Source organism: Centruroides vittatus, unplaced genomic scaffold, assembly GCF_030686945.1.
Source record: "Centruroides vittatus isolate TY-2023 unplaced genomic scaffold, ASM3068694v2 contig_371, whole genome shotgun sequence".
In the NCBI taxonomy this organism is placed as follows: Eukaryota; Metazoa; Arthropoda; class Arachnida; order Scorpiones; family Buthidae; genus Centruroides; species Centruroides vittatus.
In genome coordinates, this window is record NW_027122194.1 from 985856 (window position 1) to 1007922 (window position 22067).

Sequence of the window (22067 nt, forward strand, 5' to 3'; positions counted from 1 at the left end):
CTCTCTCACAATGCTCCTTTCATATTTGATGTAATCATACACAACAAAAGATGCTATCTTATCATGCCTCCTAGCTTACTTTGTAAAGAAAAGAGAAATACCCAATCACAAGGTAAAGCTGTGCTGTAAACCAAAATTTAGACAAAAGTTGCTGACCTGGCTTAAAGCTGCATCACAAGAACCACCAAACTCATTTTTCATGAAATCAAAAGGAGTTGTAAACCAGGACAATTATGTAACTGAGTACATTGAAAACAGATTAGTCACTTGTATCCAAAAGCACTACTCAAACACTTATGAACAATAAAAATTTTAAGATTAGGGAGGCATATTCTAGATCATTGTTCAGATATAGTTTAATTTACTATTTAAATAATTTTCTGTATTTATGGTCATCTTTTGTATAAGGATCATTCAATTAGATTTTTATCAAAAAAAAAAAAAATTTCTTTGCCTACTTAATTCTTTTATTGAAAAAAATCCTTTATCATCACTATAAATAAACTTAACTTTTAGAATTTTTGTACAATTTACTGTCAGACTTGATTAATAGTAAACTCAAATTTTTTTCTAATAAATAAAAGTTTGAATTAATTACTTAAATGTAATTACTTTTTATTATACATTTAGAAGATAAAATTTATTATAAGCAGAAAAGTCCAAAATTTGTGATACAAGATAAAACACAATTAGTCACCAAAAAACTTTCTGAAAGAAAAATCTTATTTGTATATACCAACAAAAGATATTTTTTTCTACTTGTTTAACAAATACAATCAGCTAAGCCATAAAGAAAACTGCACTGAGTAACAAAAATGTTTATTCAAGGAGTTTATTACATCTAATTGTTTTTCCATTATTATAAATAAAAAAAAAATTATACAATGATATGACTGCTGTTAAGTTGCAGAAGCTGCACATAACCTAAACGAAGCTCTAAAACATTTAAAGAAAGCATATATCTGCAATTTGACATATGATCCATAACCTGTTGAATTTATAATCTACAACCTTCACATACAAATGTAAACTTGTCATTGTGCAATACAACAGGTCGTCTAAGATTTGTGGCACTCTGTATCTCATTACAAAAAGTCAAAAAAGATTCTATATTTTAAACTAAATTTTTCATGTTGAACCATCTTGCTTCAACCTACATCATTATTTTCTGACTAATATGTATAATTAATTTTTTATATGTATAATCTAATGTTATGTTCTTTTAAGTTTATGAAATTCAAAATGTATTTCCTATCATATCATATATAGAAGTTTTAATTTATAAATTTAAAAATTTTTGACATGATATTTAAAAAATTAAAAAAAAAAGCATTTCAAATCTTTGCATTTTTCATAAATGGAAACCACTTACATTATTTCCATTTATGAAAATTGTTTCTATATTTATAGCATCTAAATTTAAAAATTAAATTGCAAGTAAAATATTACAAAATTTCAAATTTATCACAAATTTATAATCTAAAAAGTGCTGAAATTGTTTAATTAACCAATAAATTTTAAACATATTTAAAAAATTATTTACCAGGTGAAAATCTTTGAATATCATTCAACATTTGTCCATTAAATCCTCCAAAGACATACATAGATCTAAAAAAATTAATTATTATTATTTCAATATTTATAATAAAACTTTATTATTATAAAACGCAATTTTTTAATTAGGTTATCAATATATTAATTGTTATTTGGTTGTCAAAGCATTTTAAAGTGTATGAAGACTTCAAAATTCTAAGAAGTTGCTCAGAAATATTGTACCAAGTTTTCCTGATACAACAATAAAAGCTCAACAGATAATTTTGTTTATGCAATGAATGCAAGTTCATTCATTGTTTTATCAAGTCTAAAAAACTTTTAAAAATTAACTCAACTTAAATATCTTGAATAAGATAATTATTAAATATAAATATTGTTTTCTAACAGAAACATTTCAAATCAGAAAAGTAGAGAATATTTAAATTATATTGAGTATGATATTTGTCTAAGTGAAATTTCCTATTTTTATATAAATTTCTATAATTTAATATTTAATTTAATAATTTTAAATTTATGTAAAAATAACAAAGCTTTAAAAATAGGAGCTTTGTTAGAGAAGAAAAAACCAAGAAATTTATAAACAGAAAATAAAACTACTCATTTACAACACACTGTTCACAACACACTTTTAATGATTACATACTGTTTATAATAACATTTCAAAATATTTTAGAGCTTTAAATTCATCACACTATACTTTATACATATAAATTTTAATGTCTTGTCTGTATGTAAATTTTTATTTCAAATTACATTATATTTATTTTTGTAAAAATTATTAAATATTTAGTTATGTAAATTAATAAAATGAAAGCTTTAAACATACTCATTATAAAGAACTGCAGTATGACCAAATCGTGCAATATTCTTTTGTTGGTCTGTTGGAAATTTTAAAGTTGTCCAAGCATCACATTCTAAAAAATAGTAACATTAATTATTCATTCATCAGAAATCAGAATTTTTTAAAACATGATACTGAGTACTTATTATAATAAATAAATATATAAATAATTATAATAGTAATAATAAAAAAAGAACAATTATATAAATACTTTCCTTTCTTTTACTTTACAAATAATAATATTTAATTATAGAATTTGTGTATTCAACTTTACAGGTATGGCCTAATTAAATTTCAGAGATATTACTTGATCTACAACTAAAGTTGTGAAGTTGTAATTACAAAGTTCAACTAGTTACAAAATTTTTATTAATACACATCATTCATTGTATTATAAATATATCAATCTAAACATCATTGTGTTTTGTTATACATTGCTGGGGACTTTATACAGCAAAATAAAATCAAAATGCTGTAATGGAATACAATTTTATATCAGTTAAATATTGGCATAAAATGCCAAACCCACACACACACACACACACACACATATACATATATATATATATCTCCAGTGATAACACGTAACACTACTTTTGAATGAAGTACAACAGAAATTTCAACACAAACAGAAGTAGATGACCTCTTAAAGAGTCAAAACTGAAATGTGGAAGTGAATAAACCAGCCCTCTACTTCCATGATATTATAAATTATATTCTGTACTATGTTGGAAGTAGAATACTGGTTTATCCACTTCAAATTTCAGTTTTTATTCTAATTATAAAATATCATTTACTTCAATTAGTTTTCTGTTTAGTGTAGTGTCTAATGTCATTAAAACTACATCACAAGTTTTTGAGATGATTCAAAATTTTAAATTTGACTAAAAACGATTTGATTTTAGAACTGTCTTGGAATGTAGACTTCTAGAATTTGACACAAGAAGACTGGGCTTATCAGCAAATATATGTGAATTTGTTTTCTTTTTTCTTTTGTTAATATTTTGTAGTTCCTAGACTCTCAGACTTTCTTCTTGTGTGTATCCTTCCAATTAAATAAGCTTATACACTACATACAGTTTCTATATTTAATTTGATTTTCAAAAATATAAATTGAAATACTGATAAACAAGATCCTGTTTTACTTTATTTATATATAAAATTATTTATTAACTGAATACATTTTATTATCATTACAATACTTATGTCTGACAATCAGCAATAAAGGATTTGTGAACAGAAACGACATGCTATTTTCAGTGTAATCAGTGTGATATAAAAATATATCATCATTTTTTGTTTAATTTTTGCAAAGATAAATTAACTTATTCATAATTCTATAATTTTTCTGAACTAATTAGGTCAATGTAAGTGATAGGACCACTCTTATTCATTCAAAGTTCTGGGGAAATAAAAATAATTCTGATTTGATAGACATATTCCAAAGCCACGTGAAAAATGTTTCATAAATGCATATAAATTTTGACATTTTTTTTACAGCTTGGTCATAAGACTTTTATGATAGCATAATATACAGAATATGTTAATGACATGTTAATTTAGAGTGAAAAACTTGTAAATTATAAAAACATTATAAATTTTTATAATTTACAAGTTAAATGATAATTTAAGTAAATCCATTATTCTACAGATTACATACACTTTCAAATTCAATTCAATTGTATTAAATTTTAAATTATTATTTATTAAATAATATAACTGCTAAAATGGTTTACTTTAAAAATACTTCATTGAAAAACTTTTCCTAACTGATTAGAATCCTACTTTATTTAAATCTCATTTTAGAATAAAATACTATAAATATGGACATTTTTTTATATATATTATACATTAGGATACTTTTAATGTCTATATTTAGTACAAGTCCAACATCACTTTTCTGATATCCTTCATTTCAAAGCCTTACTGAATTAAGTTTTTCCAGATCAATGATCATATAGTACAGTAATAATTCAACAATACATCCTGCACAACTAGTTACAGGTCTTCTATATCGCTAAAGCACTATAGACTGTTAGAAACTTCAATAATACATATAATTTGTTTGGAAGAAAAGCATCACAACTCAAAAATCACCATTTTACTTTTGCATAAAAAAACAAAAAATACAAAAGTAGCTGTATATATATGGGAAATAAATGTCATTAGTTGTGCTATTTGTCTGCAACCAAGCAAGTTTAATTTGTAACATTTTTCTTATTAAAATACAAATTTTTCCTATAAAAAACAATGATTTTTGAGATATGACAGTCTTCTTCCAAATGAATAATACATTAAATGTGAACTAATGATTACATTTAATATCAGTGATGTTTGCATCTTGTTCTTTTATATATACAATATTTATAGGTATATATAAATAAAGTAAGCTAAAAATCACATAAAATAGAGGAATCACCAACAATTGTAATATAGACAATTCAAGTGAATGCAAATTACATAAATGTCATCTGTAACCAGAACAAATTTAGTGGTTATATAGTGGTTATAGGAATTTTAAGTGCCCTCTCAAAATTTTGTATGAATTAAAAGATGCCAAAAAAAAAAAAAAAATTTCTATTACACTTATATATTTAATATATATATATAATGCATAGATATAAGAATTAATCTTAAAATAATTGTAAAATAAGATCATTTACCTAAATCATATGCTAAAAAATCAGAAGAAAAGCACTGGTCGCCACTGCTATGAGATGTACCATTATATATATTTCCACCAAACACAAGCATTAAGCCGTGATGAATAACTGCACTGTGTAGGTAACGGTGTGAATGACTAGGAGTTAACAATTTCCTATTCAAAATAATTTTTTTAATTAAATCTAATTCAGAAAAAGTTAAAGTCTAAATTATTTTAGACTAATCATTTCTTAAAATATATGAAGAAAATCTTAATCTAAAAATTACAATGAAAAAATTAATAAAATGTCCAAAATATTTGTTGTTTCATAATTTTCATTTACATGTATAATATTTATAAGAAATTTCAAAGTTTTCAAATTTTGTAGTTAACAAAAGATATTTTCAAGTAATTTTGATCTATATGAAAATGAAGTGAATTTTTACATTCTAGCAGATTATGTTGCTGCCAGGCAGATATTTTATACTGATGCAAATTTCTGCATTAGTATACAGAACTTTGTATCAATATAAAATATACTCAAAAACAAGAAATTTTTAATAAAGAAATGATATTTATAATACAGTTCTTGGAAACTTTGCTTCTAAAGTAAAAAAAATCCAGCAACAAGTTATGTAACTTTCCTGGCAACAGTTAAAAATTGTGTGCTGCATCTGTTATGAGATTTCATTTTAAAAACTTTTTATATTTTTAATTATTACGAATTAATTAATTATAATTCTTTATTCACAAAAAGGGGATTATCCCTGTTGCAGGGGGTTGTACAAAATTGACTTGTAAATTTTCATATTATTAAAACATTAACTAGGTTATTAAAATTTAACAGTCGTTATACATTGGTTTTATATTATTTCGTTATTAACATAAATAAAAACAGTTATTTTAACAAACACAGTAATATAATTATACAATAATGGTGAATGTTGATATATTTTGACATACTGGCATAAATTTACAACATTTTTGTAATCTTAATGAAATAATTATACAGAGAATAGAGATCATTTTTATTTAGGTTATTGAGAGAATTTCTATAATCTTGGGATGAATCACTTTGGAGTATTCGAGGAATGTTGAAAGAATCACGTACATTAGAGAGATTTTGACATTTCTGAAGTAAGTGTTCAATTGAGAAGTTATCGAATTTGCACCATGGGCAATGATTGTTTGACAGGTCAATATAGAAATTATTGATATAAAGGGAATATTTATTTAGACGTAATTGTGAAATTAGCCTTTTCACGTTGAAGTTAATTGATTTTATCATATAAGGTTGTACAGAAGGTATTTGTAAAATTTTTAAGTACCAGGGATGATAGGTATTGTGATTTAGGCTATTTTGATCCATATTTATAGATTGAGCGATAGCTGATTCCATTAACATAGTATATCCAAATTTCCAGTCCTGAATATTATCTTTGAATAGAAGATTTGATACTCCAAAAGAATTTAGTATTTTATTTAGTTTAGTTTGCCAGAGTTGTATTGTAGTTGATTTTTTACTGCCTTTGATTATTTCGTGGTGCAGAAAGGTAATATTACTGTCAGATTTGAATTTTAAACGATAGTAGAATTTAATGATACGTTTTAAGAACAATGGATAAGAGCAGATACGGTTAGTTTCGTGGCGAATTGCGTAGCCTGGGACAGTTCTTTCTAAGTGAAAAAGTTTGCGGAGAAAGTAGATGTGAAATTTTTCTAATTTATATATATAATCGAGACCCCATATTGGGGATGCGTAATATATGATTGGGTTAATGATTGTGTTATACAGTTTCATATGAATAGATAAATCGGAGTTAAGAAGAATATAAGTTTAGCAGATTATCTATAGCCAGTTTTACCTTATTGTTCAAATACGAAATATGTGCAATACGAAATATTGTTCAAACCTTATTGTTCAAATACGAAATATGACTTCATTTACCATTTGCAGAGGTTGCTTGTCTAGATATATCGTTGTTTCTTTTTTGGAGATTTTACTATTCTTACGGAATATAACGACTTTCGTTTTGGTAGGATTAATTGTTAGTTGGATTGAGTTGAGGTAAGAATTTAAGCGATTAATTTTTCTTTGTAGTGATATTTTTGTCGGAGCGAAGATTGCAAGGTCATCAGCAAATAACACATAATGAAAGGTCCTGTCACCAAGTTCTATTCCATCTGAGCAATTCTGAAATATGTGATCAATTTCGAGTAAATAAAAATTGAATAGGTATGGCGAAAGAGGGTCACCTTGGAGTATTCCACGTGTTAATGTTAGCGATGGTGAGATGGCTTTGCCCTGTTTAATTTTTGCGTTATAGGTTGAGAATAGCTTAGATATTGTGTTTGCAAATTGATTACCTGCTCCATTAATTTTTAATTTATATACCAGTAGCGGAACAAAAACAGAGTCGAATGCTTTTTGGATATCAATGAATGCAACATATATTTTTCTTTGCTTTTTTTTCAGATGAAGTTGTATTATGGATGATAGTAGGAAAATAGCAGATTCTGTTCCTTTATTTTTGAAGAAGGCGTATTGAAATTTTGCTTCGAGGTCAGTTATTTTAGTCCAGTATTGGAATTTTGTAGCTAATAAAGATGTAAAGCATTTTCTTAGTGTTGACAGTAATGCTATTGGTCTATAATTAGTTGGAGAAATTTTATCACCTTTTTTATGTATCATTGATAAAATTACTGAATTCCAGGAGTCCGGGTAATTAGTTGTTTTGTACATAGAATTGAAGAGTTGTAGCAGTTTCATTCTTGCTTGATTTGACAATGTTTTTAGGAACTTAGTTGGAATGTGATCATTTCCTGGTGATGTATTAATGCGAGTTTTATTTATGGTATCATCGAGTTCCTTGATTGTAAATTTAGAATTAAGACATTCGTTGTTGGAGTTGTAGTTAGACATTAAATTAGGTATAGTTTGGGTAACAGGAAAGCGTTGATAAAATTTTTTCCAGGCTTCGAAACTTATCATTGAGTTATTGTCACATAAGTCAAATTTAAATCGAAATTTTTGTATTAGAGTCCAGAAAGTTTTGCTATCATTGCTGTTTTTTAGTAGTGTTGTTTCAAGTTTAGAAAAATAATTTTTCTTTTTTGCTTTAATTAGATTATTGTAAGTTTGCTTGAGCTTTCTGTAGTTATTGAAATTTAAATTATTTGAGTTTTCACGGAATGTTTTTAAACTTGTTTGCTTCATCTTTTTCATCTTGTAGCAATCTTTGTCAAACCATGGTTTTTTAAATTTGTTTTGAATGGTTCTTTTATCGTTTTTAATTTGGATATAATCGTTCATTATCTGAATTATTTGGTTATATATTATATCAGAATTCAAATTGGTTATTTCTGGAATATTGTTGAATCTATTTTCTATTTCATTGGAATATTTCGACATTTTATAGTAGATTCTCGTTTGTTTATTGCACTCCTTAATTGATGAATTTTCTGAGGACAATAGGAATTTTGATATGGTTGGAAAGTGGTCCGATGTGTCTTGCGTAGTTATGGCGAAATCTAGACAACAATCTAACATGTATTCAGAACATATTGTTAAGTCTATGGTGGATTTGCCATTATGTTCAATACAAGTAAATTCGGCTGGATAATCAGGTTTGAGACGTCCGTTTAAAATGTACAGTTTATGGTCTTTTATTATTTTTATTAAGTTTATTCCTAGTTTATTAGTAGTATTATCTTTGGATCGTCTGATATTTTGTATTTGGTAATTAGGACCATTATAATATGAATCTGTCATTTCAGCGATTCTTGCATTAAAATCTCCCAGTAAAAGGATATATGGAGTTAAATGTTGCCACTGTTCGATTATTTTAAAAATTTCATTGAGTTTTGTCAGACAGTTGGGTGGAATATAGGTGACCATTACTATTATTTGTCGATAATCTTTGTTGCCTAATATTGGTTTATTCATTGAAAGTAGGAGTAATATATAGTTGTCAGATTTTTTGGTTTGTTGTATTTTACAGCAATGTTTTTTTAATAAGATACACAATCCACCACTTGGGCGACCAGGTCCAGAAGGTTTATATGCTGGGACTGTAATTGTTGTATAGTTATTGAAGAAAGTAGAATTATAAAACAGATCCAGTGTAATCCATGTTTCAGTTATTCCAATTATATCAGGGTCATATTTTAATTGGAGAAGATTTAGTGATGTTATTTTATTCTTTAAGCCTTGACTATTCCAATTGATGACAGTAGTTGGGTGTATATTTTTGTTAACTTTTTCCTGATGAGATTTATTTTGTAATGTATATCAACTTGCTGATTCTGGTAAGGTAGAAAAAGGTAGAAAAGTATCCACATAAACCAGTTTTCCCGTATCGATATTAAAAGTTATTCTATCTCGGTCTATTTGTAGAATATCGTTACGTAGTTTGACTGAATGATTTTGTTTTCTTAATTCGAAATAAATCGGTAATAAGTTTTTTCTTCTTTTACGTGAGTCCTTAGTAAGGTCTGGTGCGATTTGGATGTTTCCCCAGTTTTCCAATAATTTTTGTTGTTTCTTTGATATGAAGGAATTAAAAATCTGATCACGGGTCTGTTTATTACTGAGTGATAATCTGATAACAGGATTCGTTGATTTGGTTAATTGAGTTATATCAAGAATATCTTCCTGGAGTACTTTGTGCAGGTTTAATGAAGAGTTAATAAATTTAAGAATTTCTGATTTGGAGATACTATTTGACGTGGGATAATTATATATTATTATATTATTATAGTGATGGTCGTTGATCAGGGTGTCCATTTTATACTGTATCAGTTCCTTTCCTGATTTTAAATTGTCGATTTGTAGTTTTAGATTTTCAATTTGACTGTCCATTCTTTTAAATTGTATTTTATTCTCACGTATAGTTTCATGGATTAAATTCAAATCTTCTTTTATAGATTCCATTTGGGTAGATAGTTTATTATTAGAAGTATTAATAAGTTCCAAAATTTTGTACCATAGATCTGTTGTTAGAGTGTCATTCGAATTTGTCGAAGATGATGGATGGATTATATTGGACTCACCTGGTGAATTCTGTAGTCTTTGTGGAGTTGTATCCATATGCTGGTTGTTGATTTCTAAGGCTGGTTCTTGTGATTCTTTGTCCATTAATAGATTAAAATCCGTTATAAGTTTGGAGTTGGATGCACCTGGTTGAGACTTTTTACTTTCCGGTTTGGTTCTGTTAAGCGGAGGTCTACCTCGTTTAACTGGTGAACGCTGCATATTTATTAATTGTTAGTATTTCTTCGAGAACGATGATTTCTATACAGTTTTAGTAATTTTGGGTTAATAAGATTAGAGAAATACAGTAGTTTCTTAACACTTGTTGAACCACAACGCAAAAGTCACCAACACCTCCCACTGTCGAGCCACGCCCCCTATATTTTTAATTATTCTAAAAGGGCAAAAAACTTAATTTTGAGAGTAGAAATGAGTTTTAAAAAAAATTGCAAATCCTAATAACAAATAAAATCTTCATTAAGTCTGACTACACTTGATGTATGATATGCAACCCCTGCTATATCCCCACCCCTTGACCTTTAAATATCAAAACTTAATAGCATCAATCATCCTAATACACAAATATTCTTGCAAAATTTCAGAAATTTTCAACAAAAAGCACATGAGTTATTAAGCTTCAAAGTGTATGAACAAAATTGTGCCCATCACACACATACACAGACAGACAACCATATATAGAGAAAAACCCTAAAATTTTTTTTTTTTTTTTTTTTTGCATTTCTTGACATTTTAAGGTCACAAGTCCAAAAATATAAAAATCTTGGTAGGGTCATTTTTTGACCAATCACTATACTTTCCATCTGTTATATATAAGAACCAGGAAAGTAAAAAAAACAAAAGGGCCCTACACAATCATTGTGATTCATTTACAAATTTCAGTCACAAGAAAGTGACTGAAATTTTAGTAATTTTTAGTTATCATTCTTAACTAACTGATGAAAAGTCTCAATTGTCAGAAAGCTTGAAAATAGATAGCTTTTTGCTAGAGCTGAAATATGAGAAGTTATATATGAAAATATGGGAGGTGTATATACAAGATTGTAAACAAAAGTTTCTCCTCAGCCAATTATTTAAAAAAATAATAAGTCAATCACTGTAGATGCACTATTATCTTTTAATTGATTCCAAAATATCAAGTAGGATTTCAGACAGGCTATCAAATACAATAAAAAAATACTTTGCTGCACAACACACAAAGGGTAGCATACATTGCTGTATAACACAAATGCAATACAGGAGTGGTTGAATATGGAGTTAGGTTAACAAAATATGGATATGAAAATGAACCAATTTAATATAAAATATTAAAATGCTATTAAATAAAACTGAACTGTATCATTGCTTACCTAAACCTAATCATATATTCAATCACTTCTTCATTACTCTATGGTATGCAGTAATGCATGCTACTCCTTGTGTGTTGTGCAGCAAAGCATTTTCCTGTCATATTTGACAGCATTCTGGAATGGCACTTGATATATCATAATGTATATTTTTCATCTACGGTGATGCCGTATTACTTTTCAAAAATAATTGGCCAGAAACAGACTTTTGTTATCACTCCGTATATACACTTCCCATATATTGAAATAGCTCTAGCAAAAATCCCAGCCATTTTTAACCTTTCTGGCAATTGAGACTTTTCATCAGTTAGTAAAGAAGTATAACATATTAAATTTTCAGCCAATTTTACCAAAGGCCAAAACCTATAAGGATTGTGGAGGGTCCTTTATCTTTTGTATAATATATATTTGCAGTACTTCCCATGCTAAGGAAAAGAACCATAACTAGAACTTTTCAAAACTGAGTTAGGATCATTTTTAGAAATCTTACTAGTAACTTACCTCTGATCAATAAAAACAAATATTTAAGTGGTCAAAAACTCATATTTAATTTACCATATCTATAAGAAATGTTTGAATGCACGGTAAAATGACTGTATCTAAAAACTAATAAAAAAGAGAAAAAGTCTTAACTACTTATCATTAGGTACAAAAAACATCTTACCATTCATGCTGCCAAACATTATAAGCATACAAAAAATCTACTAAAGCACCTTCGGGACCAAAAGATTGATAACCTCCATACACATATATTCTCTGTGTTCTCTTGTCATAAACACTTGTGTGTCCAAATCCTCCTTTAATAATAGCTCCTTTTGTTGAAGTAAGTTCCCAATTTCCAGTAGCTAAAATGAAAGAAATAAATAATTCAAATTTTACTTTACAAAGAAGATAAAAATAATGATTACTCTAAGGAAAATATAATTTGTATTACATAAGCTGAAAGTTATAATACATTAAGTTGTACATAAGCTGAAACATAACTTGATAATTGAACATTAACAAAAATATTTTTTGTAAGCTAAAGCTTAACTTATTAAAATCATATAAAATTTTTTTTTATTGCAATATAACAATTATAAAAATTAAATAATAAAGAAAAATTTATATTATCAATTTTATTAATGGACACAGAGGCTAATTGTATGATGGCTTAAAAGCAGACTATTACAAAGTCCATTTTGTAATGTAACAGTGTAACAGAAAATGAAAACAAATCAGAAAAAATCAGCATCAAATTACTCTAAATCATATGAAGTTAGAAGCAATTGAATTGAGCTAAATATGGATAGTTGCAATACTAAAGATTGTTGGTAAAATTAACAATAGAAAAAACTAGCAAAGATATTGACGTATACAAACTATTATATGATACATAAAAGTATTTTCCAAACATAAAAGATAACAGATAATAAATAGAGAACATCTCACATTATATATGTCTAGCAAAAACCCACATATTCACTGTCAAAAATGTATTTGCAGTGTAAAATTCTTAATTGTCAACACTGAAAAATTGAATTTGCTCTCTTAATATCATTAAGTACAATACATACAAAGGACAAATTTCATATCAAATGAAAAAATGAATTAAATCTCAAACACAATTTTTAGTAACTACACAGATTAATCTAAAGTCAAGCACAACTTTAAAAATTCATATCTCAGTGAATTTTCATCCTAAATAATGCAGTTTTCACAATTTTTTTAAAATTTAGAGGCATTTTATAGACAATCAGTAAAAGGAGTGGAATGTAGCGGTACATAGTCAGAAACGAGATGCAAAAGAAATTCAGAAACCCGTTTCATTACTTTTGAGCACTACCTAATACAGAAACAAGTTTCATAGACAAATCTTTGCTTGATTATTCTACATGAGTTAATTCAAGAAATATAATGGTAAAGGTGAAAATGGAAATTTTAAAATGTAAGAAACATAAGCATTACACTTCAGCTATAAATATAAATTATTTTAGAAGAAACTGTTCAGATATGATATATAGATATATCACTACTGTATATAGATATATCATATCTATACAATAGTACTACCGTCTACAACAGAGGATACATATATCTATACATCTAGTATACATGCAGTGGTGATATTCGAAATATTTAACAAAGGGTTCACTAGCAGAAAATTTTTCCCTGACAATCACCAACAAACGAAATGGAAGTTTTGGCTAGAAATAAATACAATATCTTTTCTTGCGATATATCTAATAATCAGTGGCATATTTGGAACGTAACGAGCCCTGGGCGAAGACCAGGTAACAATAGTATATTAGTGCTGTCGACCTTTTTTTTCCTTATTTTTTTTCCTTTAGGCAGAAAATTTTTCACCCTGAATGGCACTGCTGATAATAGACAGATGTCATCATCTCTCATAATACAATATCCTCTTTATTTTGCTGTCTATAATCCGACACATCTTCCACAGCCATCTTGTATTATCTCGCGCACGTGAGATTGTGGGATCTCTCTTATGACTGGATCTAGTTTCAAGAACTCTCTTGAATCGATCACAATTAAACCTCGCTTCGGTCGAGATTGAAACAGTCGAGAGAGATCGCGCCAAGACATAGTCCCCGACCTTGCTCACAATCTAGATTGAAATGCTCGGTGTGAACGGGGTATAAGGCTCTAGTTTAGTAGTATTACAGAGTATAATACGTATATTTTAATATATTTAAAAAAAAAAAACAAAACCACTGAGAAATGTTCCATGTGTTTAACAAGGTTCGGAAAACTGAAAATTTTAACAACGGGTTCAGCCGAACATGTGCGAACCCGCTGAATATCACCACTGTATACATGTATCTTCTGGTATAGATACATCTAATAATGTAATAAGATGGCAGCACAATAAACAATTTCAAAATATTCTTCAATTACATCAACAGTATATTTCCATATATTAAATCCACACTGAAAGAACACAATTTCATATCCGTTGATTTGTCAACATCTTTTCAAACAATAATTTTCAGTTTAGCATCTATCAGAAAAACAACTTGTCTCCACTTTTCCCAATTAAAGGATCTTATCAATTTAGTAAGTTTGCCATTAGATGGTGTATGTTATTAAGATCAGAGTCCTAAGACTCAAGATAAACTCTGGGCAGGTTGAAAACCCCAAAATTTTTCAGGGAGTGATCTGTACCAATATGTCAACCTTATTCTTCAACACCCAGATGTCCAATTGTGAGTCTTGTTGAAACCACACTAGGTTTGAAAAAGATCACCTTATTACCAGGGCTGTGGAGTTGGAGTCAGAGTCGGGAGAAATTTCTGGCCAGAAGAGTCAGTCAGAAAAAATGTGTCGATTCCAACTTCGGAATTTTCAATTTAATTTAGTTTTTTTATTTAAATGAAAGAAAATTTATTTTACATTTATTAACTTTTTTTAAATCTTTTGTATTTTGTTATAATTTATTTATTTTAAATACAAAATGCAGCAATTTAACTTTAAATATGAAGTTTTCTTTGTAGTATTTGTGTTTAGTAGTTAAATTATTTTTAAATTTATAAAAAGGGAGAATCTCAAAAAGAACATCTAACTGTAGACAATATGACATTTAGTTGATGGCTGGATGGCTGAGCAATTAAGGTGGCAGTCTGCTGCTCTGGGGAACCTGAGATTGACCCGGATAAGTCGAAAATTCCCCAGAAATTTTTCGGGGGTGATCCGACCGGATGTGTCGGCCTATGTCCCTCACCATCCAGCTGCCTCATTGTGGACCTGGCCAAACCCATAATGGGCTTGCTAAAGGAAGGCCCTCTTAGTGCCCACAGGGCAGATAGTGTTAAAAAAAAATGACATTTAGCACTATGGAATCATTCAAATACTTAGGGACTGACATAAACAGAAACAAAGACATCAAGGAGATAGGGACTCGCTTGCTAAAGGGAAACAATCTACTTCAGGCTCACAAACATACTAAAAAGCAGACTCCTTAGCTAATTAGTAAAAGGACAAAGCTAACTGTATATGAGTCACTGATTAGACCTGTGATTCTGTATGGATGTGAAACATGGCAATGACAAAGCAGGAGGAACTAAAACTACGGAGATTTAAAAACAAAATACTAAGGAAAATCTTCTGACCTGTGAAAGACCATGATGATAATGGTGTTGTGATCAATGGAGAACCAATATGGAGGAGAACAAACCAGGAACTGCAGACAACCTACGACAAGCCCATGATCACACAGACGATTAAGGCCAGCAGATTACAGTAGCTGGGCTATGTCGTAAGGCTTCCTATAATGGCAACAGTTTCACAAGGGCTCCACTACAGGGGGAAAGGGAAGAGGCCAAGAGACCATCCCAGAAAATGGAGGATAGATTGGGTCACTGAAGATCTCCAAGACCTCGGAATCGAAGATTGGCAGAGGCAGACTATAGACAAAACGAGTTAGAGAAGGATTCTGACTGCGGCTAAGGATATCCAAGCCCCATAATGCCAGATGAAGAAGTAGTAGTTAAATTCTTTTGACCTAATTAAATTTGAATATTTTTAAACCATTCCTTTTATTATCCTTTTTCTAAATAAGTACTCCATTTTTCTGAATGAACTTGACTAATTGATCAAAATATATATTTTTCTTTTCTGAACAAGCAGCCGAAGTAGCTAGATTGTACACTTTTTAGTTGGACTAACTTTTCTGAAAGAGTGAAATTGAAGTGCAAATGTTGTAGAATAAAGATATGTAGATGTAGAATTTTATCGCCTCCTTTCTCCTCTTATTAAATATTTGTTAAAAATTAATTTTTAATATACAAATAAATATTAATGTAAGTTAGATATTAAAAACACTAACTATAAAAGTAATTTTATAGTTAGTGTTTTTAATAATTTAATTTTCCTGACTCTGCTAAACTGAATTTATTTAATTTTGCCGAAGTCATGAGTCGGAGTTGTATTTTATTTTTTTTAACCAACTCTACAGCCTTGCTTAATACCCATAAGACAGAAACAGTCAAAACTAGTAGAAAACCTTTATATTAATTGCTTCTTGTCTTGTTGTATAAGTATTATAAAATTGTCCACAAGAACCACACTTTATTTAAGGACATACATCAAGGAGAAGGAGTCCACAAGAATTAGAGGATAACAATCATTAATCATATAATGATTAATGATTAATCATATAATGATTGTTATCTCTAATTCTTGTGAACTCCTTCTCAACATAACAAATCTTAAATAAAGTAAGGTTCTCACACACATTTTTTTAACAGTAGTAAACCTATCTGTTAATGTTGCCTTTGCATCTCATATAAGGACACACAAATGTTTGTCCAGACTGCATTAAAGTCAGAATTAGAAATAATGTGAGGTTCCCAGTTGAATCCAAAACCTAGATAATGTACATAAAAATTAAAAGAATGTGAATACAACAAAAATTAAAACCAGAAGAATGTATAGAATAAACAGCATTGTAATGAAAAGATATTGCCAATATAAAAAAAAATATATATTTTATACTGAACTGTATATATTTTAATGTTATTATACTAAATACAGTAATACCTCAACTTATGCTACTCTGACTTATGCGAACCCAGAGTTACGTGATTTTCAAATCTCGTTGATTCGTCTTTTGTTTGAGCGCTACACAACTCTTCATTACTCACTCCCCCCCTATTGTTCAGCTTACATGTTTGGACGTGTCGCGCGGAATTGATGCATATTTACAATTTATTTTGTGTTATTTATTTCTGTGTTTGTTATATCTACGGAGACTTGAGAGTCTCTACTATGTCATTCAAATGAAATAGTAGAGATGAAGATTAGAATAGATAGAGATGAAATTCTTCTGCATCAAACAAGAAAAGAAATACTTTATCTTTGGAATGTAAAATTAACATTATTAAAGACAATTAATATAATTTGTATGTATTTATATGCAAAATTATACCCCAACTTATGTGAATTCGACTTACACAGTTATTGCTTGGTCCCACCTATCGCGTAAGTTGGGGGTATTACTGTATATATATTTTATCAGAAAATAATTAATATTTCTTACACCCAGAATTTTGAAATGTAAGAATTTAAAAATAAACCTGATGCAATTAGTTTGAATAAGAGTGCTATTAAAGTGTATTATCTGTATTAAAAATAAAATATTTCATTTCTATTATTCACACAGTAGAAATCCACTTTTACATTTTTAATTTGTTTGTGAAAAACACCAATTTCCTTTAAACTCAGTGTTATAAACTTAAGTTTGAATTTATAAATTGATATATATAAATATTACTTACTTAAATCATATTCTTGTACTGTATTTAAGTAACCATATATTGGATTGTGACCAAATATTACTATCATTTTATCACCATGCACAGCAGGAACAAGAGTAGCAGTGTGACCAACAGCAGCTAAAGGACTACACGGTTCAGCTGAACACTGATGATTTGTTTTGCTTTTCTCTAAAAAACTCCAAGATTTGTTCTGAATATCAAACTTCCATAATTCATTTTTAACTGTTCCATTATACAGTATTCCTCCATACATATATAAATAGTCCTACAAAAATATTTTCAAAATGTTAACATGCATTAAAATTAGCAATTACATTCACATATAACACATCACTCAATAAGTCTCCAGTCTGACACATATATGGCAACACTTTTGACAGACCCATATAATTTCTGGAAAGTACCAACCTTCAAATGATATGTATCAAAATTTCATGGCATTCTGACAATTAGTTTACAGGTTACAGCGGTTTTGGTGCCACCAGTTTCATAATTTTCAAAACAACGGATAAAAAAAATTGTGTGTTGATTAAACATTGTTTTTTTGATGGGGGGAAAATACTGTTGAAGCCAAACAGTGGCTTGATAAACATTATGGAGACTCTGCACCAGGGAAATCAACTATTATTCACTGGTATGCTGAATTTAAATGCGGTCGTACAAACATCGATGATGCTGAATGCTCTAGTCGCCCAAAATCAGCAGTTGTTCCGGAAAACACAAAAGAAGTCTACAAAATAGTTTTGAAAGACCGTAAAGTGAAGTTGCATGAGATAGTTGACACCTTAAAGATATCAGAGGGTAGTGTGTTTACAATTTTACACAAAAATTTGAGCACATGTAAGTTGCTTTTGAAGTGGGTGCTGCGTTTGCTCACACCGGACCAAAAACAACATGTCAATGATTCAGAGCGCTGTTTGGAGCTGTTCAAGTGAGATAAAAAGGATTTTTTGTGTCGGTATGTGACAATAGATGAAACATGGATCCATTACTACACACCTGAATCAAAAAGATCATCAGCGGATTGGACAGCAGCTGGTGAAAGTCATCCAAAGCAACCAAAAACTCAAAAGTCAGCTGGCAATGGTATTTTGTTCATCAACTATCTCAAAAAAGGTAAAACTATCAATAGCAAATATTACATGGCACCATTGGATCAATTGAGTGTAGAAATCAAGAAAAAATGCCCTCACATGCAAAATAAAAAAGTGCTGTTCCATCAAGACAATGCCCCGTGTCACAAGTCAATGAAAACAATGATTAAATTGAATGAATTCGAATTGCTTCCTCACCCATCGTACTCTCCAGATCTGGCCCCAGTGACTACTGGCTTTTTGCAGACATCAAAAAGATGTCCAGGGAAAGAAATTTGGCTCAAATGAAGAAGTGATTGCTGAAACTGAGGCCTATTTTGAGAGCAAAGACAAATTGTTCTACAAAAAACACATCAAAAAGTTAAAGGAGCGTTGGAATGAATGTATCACTCTTGAAGGAGAGTATGTTGATGAATTAAGTCAAATTTCTAAAAAAAATTGTTTTTCTTAGTTAGACCAGAGACTTACTGCGTGATGTGTTACATCAATATACAGCGAGTTCAAAAGTCTGAACAAATGATAAAAATATCTGTGCTGCAGCCAATCGCAATATGATGAAAAGAACACAAAAGTACATAATATAGTGATTCAAAGTACATGGAACTTCACAGTAGATATATAAAGCAACAATGTAAATAAGAGTAGATGTATAATAAGCAATAAGCAATAAAATTTATGCAACCTAAATTCTATTGATTCCAGACTTTTCAACACCCTATATATATATATATAAGTGATTCAACTTCTAACTGGAATTTTGCCTGATGCTGAAAATTAATCAAAAATTTGAATTTTCTGAGAAAAATCTATGTAATTCCTCTAAGAATTTGTGTGTATCCAATTGAATTGCTATACACAATATAGTAAGTATAGAGTACAACAATGATGAATGTTATGCTACCCAGACCTCCATCCACTTCCAGACATATTTAATTTATATAACCATAATACTGCCATAATAGGCCTTGGATGCTGAGTCATCCGTTGTCATCACCATGAGTAGCTAGTATTGTTATATAAATGATGAATGTTTCAAATAGGAATAATTAATAATGTATTATTAAATTCTTTGCAAAAAAAAGTATCAAGCTGGTTAAAATATTCAAAAAATTAACTACACAGTTTGGTAATAATACTATATCACAAACATACAAGTGAGATAGTAAAAACCGCATTTGTCAAAAAATAGAAGTCAAGAAAAAATAATGATGCTGATGTTGTTCTGATATGTTTATTATCTCAGAACAACATCAGCATCACCATTTTTTCTTCACTTAATGCTTATCATATGATAAGCATTAACTTCTTGGATCATGCAACTGCTATTAATACTGAATACTAAAACTATAAGTAAATTGTTCTGGAAGAAACATCTGCAAAGTTAAACAAGACTAGCAACTGGCTAACATGGCTAAACAGTCTAACAAAGTTAAAAATGCACTATTTTTAACTTTTCCTTAACAATAAAACACAGTCAGTGAAACACTAATGTGAAATTGTCCTTAACAATCAATTCTCTATCTTGAGAAATTCTAGAAAACTCAATTCATACAGTCTAAACTGTTTACCAAGTGATTCTCTTCTCTAAGTGAGTGTCCAGTTAATAAATATTGAGTAACGAACAGTTCAAGTCCAACAAAAAAGAAAGAAATGAAGCAGTGTGTTGTCCAATAATTTCAAAATCAACAAAATCATTTTGGTGTTATTAGAATATAAACACTACCATATTGATGGAATAAATACAGTGGTACTCATACTTCCAATTTAATTCATTCCATGAGGCAGTTTGAACTCCGAATCATTCAAAGTCTGAAGCAGTTTTTTTACGTTAGAAATATCGAAAAGCAAATTAATCCATTTCCGGATCCTCACTTCAAACAATACTCATTTCGATAAACTTAAAACAGCAAGTGCACACAATTTAATGATAAAAATATGATAAAAATAACACAATCAAGTGCCATAATAATAAATTAAAACTCAAAAACAATAAAACAAATGTGTAAATAATGTATAATAAAATGAAAATTGCATTTACTGGTTGCATACTGTCAATTTTGGCATCTTAAACATAGTTGCCAGATCCACCACATGTATCACTTTTTTTTAAGTTCCTTTTTCAACTTATCTTTTTCCAATCCTTTCTCTTACTAGTTTGACTTCATTGTTTCCACACACTTCTTGGATGCAATGATTAATATGTAATGGTTATATTGGATTGAACAGAAAGTTTCTGCAGAACAGTTCTTTTTACTTAACGTAGATGTGTAATTTAATTATAATACCTTTAGTTGAAAATTTTAACACATTATTGCTAATTTGAAATTATGTTCTTTGTTCAGAAGCATATTTTACACTTTGAGTGCATTTTCATTTCATGCACAATTCGAACTTTGAAGCAAATTTTTGTTAAATTTGGCTTTTGAACTCTGAAGCATTTGAAGTTAGAGTTGTTTAAAGTACGAAGTACCACTGTAATAATTTGTAGGAAAAAACATCTCAAGAAAAAAAAAACAAACTGAAAGTAGATAGAATATTTATGTTTTTAGATATAATCAAAATTCCAGTTAGAAATTAAATAATCATCTGCATAATCAAGTATTTAAGTAAAACAGATACAGTAATTCAGAATATAGATCTATATATAAGAAATTATGAAAAAAAAACAGTTCTGATGCTGTAAATTACTTACTTCAAATGCTATTACTGAATGACCGTATCTGTTAGCAGGCTTATTAGATGTAACTTCTACAATTTTCCAAGTATTAGTTGTAAAATTAAACCTATCAAAAATTATAATAATTATTATAATATTAAGTCTCTTACAGAAATTACTTTTTGAAACAAAACATTTTACATTATAGTGTCCTGGAAGACGTCATGATTAAAATTTTCTCCTCCAATAATCCACATGCTGTCTTCCACAACAACAGACTGATGTAATGCTCTTCCTTGCATTACAGTATTTGTAATTACTTCTTCCCACCATCCATTTTCTATTTTAAAACTGCAATCAGACCCTGTATATAAACAGTAAAAAATTCTCTTCATCAAAATAAGAATTTTAAAAGGCTATTATAATAATGAAATGCACAACCAAGAACAGTTCTTTCTTATAAAATGCATACTATTATATAAATGTGATCACAATCATTGAGCATATGATTATTAAAACTGTGCATTGAGTATTAAATCTATAGGACCCTACATAGAATGGCTCTGTTACCTGTCTGTCATTATGTAACAAAAATCTGCTTTATTGG

General features: G+C 28.9%; 1 protein-coding gene across 1 annotated transcript in view; it reads right to left on the reverse strand.

Annotated features, from left to right (window-relative positions):
- Window positions 1-22067, reverse strand: part of LOC136975391 (attractin-like protein 1) — an 89885-nt gene that overhangs the window by 35753 nt on the left and 32065 nt on the right. The window contains 7 exon segments of the mRNA XM_067270434.1: window positions 1544-1608; window positions 2381-2468; window positions 5059-5213; window positions 12100-12280; window positions 17711-17975; window positions 21497-21587; window positions 21662-21824. Of these exon segments, the coding sequence (XP_067126535.1) occupies window positions 1544-1608; window positions 2381-2468; window positions 5059-5213; window positions 12100-12280; window positions 17711-17975; window positions 21497-21587; window positions 21662-21824 (1008 nt within the window).